The 8,550-nt window shown below is 36.4% G+C and overlaps 1 protein-coding gene across 11 annotated transcripts in view; it reads right to left on the bottom strand.

Moving 5' to 3' along the window:
- The window catches only part of LOC107626874, a 153,808-nt gene that overhangs the window by 125,285 nt on the left and 19,973 nt on the right, over positions 1-8,550 (bottom strand). For 3 of the 11 annotated variants that reach the window (XM_021115432.1, XM_021115431.1, XM_021115433.1), the window contains exons 1-5: positions 7,556-8,254; positions 5,966-6,473; positions 5,330-5,889; positions 925-2,851; positions 458-802 (exon numbers count right to left, since the gene is read on the bottom strand). In XM_021115432.1, the coding sequence (XP_020971091.1) occupies positions 458-802; positions 925-2,851; positions 5,330-5,889; positions 5,966-6,436 (3,303 nt within the window). In that variant the 5' untranslated portion in view covers positions 6,437-6,473; positions 7,556-8,254. Of the gene's footprint in view, positions 1-457; positions 803-924; positions 2,852-2,900; positions 3,234-3,405; positions 5,890-5,965; positions 6,474-7,045; positions 7,156-7,551; positions 8,257-8,550 lie in introns of those variants that run through there. The other 8 variants (XM_021115440.1, XM_021115441.1, XM_021115435.1 and 5 more) reach the window with 6 other exon arrangements.

Below are 8,550 nucleotides of genomic sequence, written 5' to 3'. Positions count from 1 at the left end.
TAAGTAGTCTAATAGATAAAAGTGCTTAAATATCACCCAGAAGTAAATAACTCAAGTTCAAATTCTCACCACAATGAATAAATCATACAACAAGGACAACAGTAGATTTGATAAAAGATAGACCTATATAGCAGTTAAAGACAAAAGAAAACCTAAAAAGATTCTACATGAGAAGGTTAAACAAAATCTCCAGGAACAATCTCACAAGAGACATCACATGATGAGACAATGATATTATTTGATGTCTAACTCCCTCCAACCACATAGTGAGATAAAGATTTTTATTGTTGTTGTTTATATTAATATATGGATATATGGATCTAATAAATAATATGTCATGTAATAAATAGATTAAAACCAATAATCTATAATTTTCTTTAGAAGCACTTGAAATTTTTTTATCAAGAACTAATTAATTAAATTAATCTAATGCAATTTTAACGAATTAGTTACGTACCTTCTTTGTTTTAGCGTCACCACCGCCTTGATACTCGGAAAAGATGTTGGTCATCTTACAATCAGTAACAAAAAGGCTTTGAAGATTCACCAAATGTCTAGCAACAGAGAAAGACCATAGGCTTTCTAAATTCCAACAACCATTCACGTTGAGGTGCATCAAATTTTGAAAGGAAGAATAAGTTTCTTTGATAGTGTGGCGCTTCTTGCTAAAGTGTCTCGTCAACTTTTGATGAAAAGAAGAAGTTCTTTGGTCGACGGTATGACAAGCCAATATTTGATCACTCCATATGTGTTTGATTTGGAGCATAGACAATTCCATTCTCTCTAGCTCCGGAACTTCAATCTGCCAAGCAATATTTTATTTTCTGTCACTTTTTTTAGTACATTTACAAGCTTTCTTCCTATTATGGAACAAAGCTCAAAATGTACAAGAGAATCAAATATGAAAAGTAGTTATGAGCATACCTTGTCATGAAACAGTGATCTGGTATCTTCTTCAGATGAAATTGGATAGAACCCAATAAACTTGGATAAAGATTGCAGCTTTAAAGAACGAAGTTTGAGAAACTTAAGAATAGGCTCTGTTTCATTATGATTATTTGTTTCTCTAACAATAATCTCCTTCAAAGAGTTACATTCTGAAATTTCAATTGTCTCCAGAGCAATTAGAAGTCCAACCATAGACATTAAGAAAACGTTCTTCAAGCAACCACAGAGTTTGATCTTGATCATTTTCAAATTACCAAAGGAACCTTCTGAGAGTGGCTGACAAGAGAAAATTTTCTCCATTTTTCTAAGCTTATAGAGATACAATGACTCCAATTTGGGAAAAATCACCTGATCAGAATGCTGCCTCTGCTGACTAATGAGAGAGCGAACACTCTTGTTGCTTGCAATGGATAAACGTTTAAGATAAGGAAATCCTTTTAGATTCAACTCATAAAAAACATCTTGGACACCATTCAAGTTTTGCAGCAACAAGATTTCAACTCTTTCAAACAACATTTTGATTGCCTCCTCGGAATGAATGTCAAAGCCGCCATCCTTTTGGCATAATGCCAAACATCTTGACAGGTCATACTTATCTGGAATCTTGAAATCAGCCTCTAAATATCTATTTAAAGAGCCAATGATAATCTTGTAACTGTACAACTTGTCAAAGAACAAATTCTTGGGTAGATGCTCAACACTTGGGATTTGCAGGTCTAGATTTTTTAATTGATTCAGATCACCCAACACAGATAGAACACTGTCATTTGCCTTCCATTGAATGCGAGTGTTTCTCACATACAACTCCTCAAGCCTAGCCAAACTTTTCATTACATCATGTGGAAACTCTCTAAGCTTGTAACAGTTACTGATGTCAAAGATTTGAAGCTTAGATAAATGCTTTAGCTCATCAGGCAAAACTTTGACATCAGATCTTGAAAAGCTTAGTATTCTTAAATTCTTTAATTCTCCCAAGACACCTAATTGCTCACCTTCACCTAAAATGCATTTCTCGAAACAAAGCATTCTTAGTTTTTTTAGGTTTTTAATTGAGGAAGGCAATGATAGAAGGTTGAACCCAACCAAAATCAACACCCTAAGTTCTCTCATTTCTTGAAAGAAATTATCTGGTATTTGTAAAGATGGATCATTATTTTCAATATGAAAGACTCTAAGACTAGGACAACACATGTTGACAGGAAATCTCTCAATGAAATTACAACGTTGTAAGGAAATAACAGTGTACTCTTTAAGTAGATCCTCATCAGGCCATTCATCTAGTTTTTCTTCGATCATCATGAACACATGCCTCTCCTCAGATGATATTGACAAAGCTGCATTACGAACAAGATTTTGCATGGTGAAACGATCACTTGAATAATAACTGTTAGACAACAAACCTGACTGTTTTAACTTGACGAGTAGCATTTGTACTCTGTCTCTGGCTTCCCAAACTGAGTAGACACCGTGAAGAAAACCCAAACCAATGCAATATCTCACCAAATCTGCAACCAATGCGTCATGATCCATACGGGCACAAAGCAAGAAGGTAAGCTTGAGCTCCTCATTTTCTAGAAGCCTATAACTCAACTTTGTAGAATACTCAGGTGCTGCTAATTGGTTTTCCTCTTCAAGCTTTTCAAGAGCTCGATGAGTATCCTTCCAAACTAAGTGGCTCTGATTTTTCAATGCCCTTGCAGTTGTAATTATTGACATCGGCAAACCTTGACACTTCTTGGCTATTTCTGCTGCTAATGTTTCAATTTCAGAATTGTTGGCTCCTATTCCAGCCATCTCCTTGAACAGTGTCTCTCCATCCTTAGGATTTAAGAGTTTCACATGGATAATAAGCTCTAGCTTCACATCCATTTCAGTCAATACTTGTCTCAGATCAGAAATCAAACTAATTAATTAAACAAATCTAATGTAATGTTAATGAATTAGTTACATACCTTTTTCGTTTTAGCCTCACTATCACCTTGATCATGGGGGAAGATGTGGGTCATCTTACAATCAGTAACAAAAAGGCTTTGAAGATTCACCAAATGTCTAGCAATAGAGAAAGACCACAGGCATTTTAAATTCCAACACCCATTGACATCCAGGTGTATCAAGTTTTGAAAGGGAGAATAAGTTTGTTTGATAGTGTGGTACTTCTTGCCCAACTCTTTCAACTTTTGTAAAGGAGATTTGCTTTGATCCACAGTAGTCCATATTTGGTCACTCCATATGTGGTTGATTTGGAGCATAGACAACTCAATTCTCTCTAGCTTCCGAACTTCAATCTGCCAAGCAATATAAACAACTAATGCTGATTCCAAAAGTAGTTGAATATAATTTTCTCAAATTATTTTCTTTTGTCACTTTTTTTAGTACATATACAAGCTTTCTTCCTATTATGAAACAAAGTTCAAAATGTACAAGAGAATCAAATCTGAAAAGTAGTTATGAGCATACCTTGCCATCAAACAGTGATCTGCTATCTTCTTCAGATGAAATTGGATAGAGCCCAGTAAACTTGGATAAAGATTGCAGCGATAAAGAACGAAGTTTGAGAAACTTAAGAGTAGGCTCTGTTTCATTATGATTAATTGTTTCTCCAACAATAGTCTCCAAAGAGTGACATTCTGAAACTTCAATTGTCTCAAGCTTATTTAGAAGTCCAACCATAGACATTAAGAAAACATTCTTCAAGCAACCACACAGTTTGATCTTGATCTTTTCCAACTTACCAAAGGAACCTTTTGAGAGTGACTTACAAGAGAAAATTTGCTCCATTTTCCTAAGCTTATAGAGATACAATGACTCCAATTTGGGAAAAACCACCTGATCAGAACGCTGCCTCTGCTGACTAATGAGAGAGCGAACACTCTTGTTGCTTGCAATGGATAAACGTTTAAGATAAGGAAATCCATTTAGATTCAACTCATAAAAAACATCTTGGACACCGTTCAAGTTTTGCAGCAACAAGATTTCAACCCTTTCAAACAACATTTTGATTGCCTCCTCGGAATGAATGTCAAAGCCGCCATCCTTTTGGCATAATGCCAAACATCTTGACAGGTCATACTTATCTGGAATCTTGAAATCAGCCTCTAAATATCTATTTAAAGAGCCAATGATAATCTTGTAACTGTACAACTTGTCAAAGAACAAATTCTTGGGTAGATGCTCAACACTTGGGATTTGCAGGTCTAGATTTTTTAATTGATTCAGATCACCCAACACAGATAGAACACTGTCATTTGCCTTCCATTGAATGCGAGTGTTTCTCACATACAACTCCTCAAGCCTAGCCAAACTTTTCATTACATCATGTGGAAACTCTCTAAGCTTGTAACAGTTACTGATGTCAAAGATTTGAAGCTTAGATAAATGCTTTAGCTCATCAGGCAAAACTTTGACATCAGATCTTGAAAAGCTTAGTATTCTTAAATTCTTTAATTCTCCCAAGACACCTAATTTCTCACCTTCACCTAAAATGCATTTCTCGAAACAAAGCATTCTTAGTTTTTTTAGGTATCTAATTGAGGAAGGCAATGATAAAAGGTTGAACCCCACCAAAATCAGCACCCTAAGCTCTCTCATTTTTCGAAAAAGATTATCTGGTATTTGTAAAGATGGATCATTATTTTCAATATGAAAGACTCTAAGCCTAGGACAACACATGTTCACAGGAAATCTCTCAATGAAATTACAACGTTGTAAGGAAATAACAGTGTACTCTTTAAGTAGATCCTCATCAGGCCATTCATCTAGTTTTTCTTCGATCATCATGAACACATGCCTCTCCTCAGATGATATTGACAAAGCTGCATTACGAACAAGATTTTGCATGGTGAAACGATCACTTGAATAATAACTGTTAGACAACAAACCTGACTGTTTTAACTTGACGAGTAGCATTTGTACTCTGTCTCTGGCTTCCCAAACTGAGCAGACGCGTTGAAGAAAACCCAAACCAATGCAATATCTCACCAAATCCGCAACCAATGCATCATGATCCATACGGGCACAAAGCAAGAAGGTAAGCTTGAGCTCCTCATTTTCTAGAAGCCTATAACTCAACTTTGTAGAATACTCAGGTGCTGCTAATTGGTTTTCCTCTTCAAGCTTTTCAAGAGCTCGATGAGTATCCTTCCAAACTAAGTGGCTCTGATTTTTCAATGCCCTTGCAGTTGTAATTATTGACATCGGCAAACCTTGACACTTCTTGGCTATTTCTGCTGCTAATGTTTCAATTTCAGAATTGTTGGCTCCTATTCCAGCCATCTCCTTGAACAGTGTCTCTCCGTCCTTACGAGTTAAGAGTTTCACATGGATAATAAGGTCTAGCTTCACATCCATTTCAGTCAATACTTGTCTCAGATCAGAAATCAACAAAATCTTATACCCCCTGCTACCCTCTTCTGTTTTCAACTTGCCATAGCCATTGAAGATAGTTTTTGTGTGAGTTTTTTGCCTGTTATCTTGTATGGAAGTTTCTCTCTCATTATCTGCTCCATCAGTTTGTTTGTCAGCAGAAGATTCACCTTTTGTCAAGAGAAGAGGACCAAGATCATCGGTTGGTGATGGAATCCCCAATGAATTTAGATCTATTTTTGCACATAGATCATCTAGGATTATAAGGATGTTGTCCTTCTCATTCTTAAGCTTCTCTTGTATGGTGATTGCTCTTGCATGCTCACTTTCCCCTTCAAACTTCACTCCCAGCATGTCAGCGATTTGGCCTTGTATCCTTTTTATATCAGGACATTTTGTCACTTTAACCGTTATCACCACATCGAACTTGTTCGGCTTTTCCAACAGAGCAGTAGCACTTTTTACCAAAGTGGTCTTTCCCACACCAGTTACCCCAAAAACACCGATCAATCTTGCATTAAGGTCTTCCAATGATTCCTTGATCTTTTTCTTGGTTTTTTCTCTTGATCTTAAAGGTATCTGGAATACAAATCTTTTATTAGAAAAATAATCATAAATATAAAACATTTAAAAACAAAGCATTGTAGAAACTCACATCATCAAATTCAGAAGTCGCAACACCGATGGATGATAGATCTTGCCAAGAAGATATAATAATATCACACTTTTCATTTTGTAGCTCTCCAACCGTCCCTTTAATCTCTTCTGCTGTTTTGCTCCAGACATACCTTTGAATTGGATTTAGGAAGGACGCCACAAAGTGTTTTTGCCTACCTTCTTTCAACTTGTCATGTTCATCGACTATGGCTTTTACCTGACGCAACCATGCCTTAACATGATATACTTCTCTCCCGAATCGTACTTCATGCTCCTCGGCTTTTCCACATACCCTGTTTCTATCCTCCTCGAGATCATTTATGTCTTTCTCTAGCTTCTTAAGTTTCTTCTTGTTGTTCACCACATAGTCCACCGGATTGCTTGCATACTTCTTCCATGCAACTACAAGTTTCTCAGTTACCAAGTCGAAAATACGTTCTTGTATAAAATCAGGAATCGGATTACACATGCTTTTATCCTTGTTCTTGTTGACTTACATCTTCTTTCTGCATGCATGCATATATATATATGGAAACAATTAATAATAAGAACATATGGGAAATGTAAAATGGAATGCCATGTTGGAAAAATTAGGAAAACATGACACCATTCTCCAGTCAAAATTCAACCTAAACGATTTAAGCATTAATTTGTTGAAAAATCATATTCGTGAATAATATCGTATACATTAAGGGTATTATATTGTATACATATATAATACTATGTATATGTCAACAATCCATATATATAAATAGTATTATATATGTTTTAATTATTCTATAGGTCCTTATAGTTTTACCAAATTTTTAATTAGGTCCCTATACTTTTTTCTTTTCAATTGGGTCCCTATACCATTTAATTTTTTTCAATTAAGTCCCTATTGACGTTAAACGTCTAAAAAGCGTTAGTGAACTGTGAATTTACTTATTTACCTATACCCTACCCTTATAATTTCCACCCTTACTGCCTTCACCACTCCCCCACCTCGTCCACCATTTCCTCACCCTCCTCCTCCATCACCACCCTCCCTCTACCAACAAACTCCCTTTCTACATAGCAGAAGGGATGAGGATCGTACTTTCAAGGCGAATTTCACCGCCGATGGTGCAGTGAAGTTGAAGGAGAGTGTGAAGGAGAAGCTTAAGGAGTTCATGGGGGAGTACACCGATGACACTCTAGTGGTCCAACCTAATGCAACATGTGCAACAGAATTCCATCCAATAATAACAAAGTCAAAAACCAGCAACAGCACAAGAAATTAGTATGCATTAGAACCTGCAACATGCATTCAATCAGAGTACAAATAGCCTTCAATTCTATTACCAGAAGTGGCCTCTAATTAAAATTTATATTTCTACTGCTAAATTCATAGAATTCTAAACCTTATATGCACTTTTACAGGGAATTTCAACAGAAATCCTTCTCCAATTCATCCAACTGAACTCATACCACATCAAAATATTCAGAAACTGACACCGACAATGGACGGGAAGAGAGCAACTCATCGGCAACAAAACCACAACAAATTCAAATCACAACAACAATTCCAGATCTGCAATTGGAGCTTCTGATTCGGGAACCAACCTACCTGAATGCGGAACATGAACTCTGAACGCCGTCGATTATACGTGGTGGGAAACAGAACCAGCCGAGGAAGATGACGTCCACAGCGGCAGAACCACCCAACACGACGATGGCGCGCGACGCATGGCCAGAAACGGAGCCTCAAGTGTCCCGAGCTTATGAACTGGAAAACGCGCTTCGACGTTGTCGTTTCGGTGGTCAAAGGGTTGGAGTACTTGCACCATTGTTGTGACCCTTCAGTGATTTTATGGTGACATTAAACCGAATAATATTTTGTTGGATTCCGAGTGTAGGGTTAAAATAGGGATTTTGGGCTTGCCAGGGTGAAGGAGGAAGTTGGGGTTGGGGTTGTGGTGGTGGAGGAGATAGTTCACGGTAGTGGTGGTTGTGCTGGTGGCCGGCGGTGGTGATGAAGAGTGTGATCATGATTCGGTGGTGGCGAGTGGGAATCGGCAGAGAAATAGTTTTGCAGCGGTGAAGGTTTTGGATTCATATGCATCTAGCGGAGGCGAGGTGGGTTGGAGAAAGGTAGCGTCTTGTCGGATGGGGTGAGTATGGAGAGTGGGAATCAGAGGAAGAAGAGTGGCAGTAATGTCGGTGGTTCCGGCGGGGATTGGGGTGGAAACAGAACATGGCAAAGGATTATGTTATAGAATGAATTGGTACTGGAAAAGCATTGAAGTGGAAAATAATTGGGTGATTTTGGAATTTAGAATATATTTAGATGTCCTAATTAAATCTAATATATTTAATTTTAGAATATTCAATTTTTTTAATAAAATATTTTGTTATTGTAGATATTTTTAGACTTAATTAAAAAATATTAAATAGTATAAAAGTTAAATAAATTAAATAATTTTATTTTTTAAGATAATTTATTACCATATTCAATAATAAGTATATTATCAAAAAAATATTATAAAAAATTCAAATTAATAAAACGTTCAGAAATATTAAAATAATTGAAAAGTTAATCTAAAAAAAATTAAAAAAATTAAT

Source organism: Arachis ipaensis, chromosome B02 (genome assembly GCF_000816755.2).
Source record: "Arachis ipaensis cultivar K30076 chromosome B02, Araip1.1, whole genome shotgun sequence".
In the NCBI taxonomy this organism is placed as follows: Eukaryota; Viridiplantae; Streptophyta; class Magnoliopsida; order Fabales; family Fabaceae; genus Arachis; species Arachis ipaensis.
Note: the sequence above shows the minus strand (reverse complement) of the source record. Positions and strands in the feature narration are given on the sequence as shown.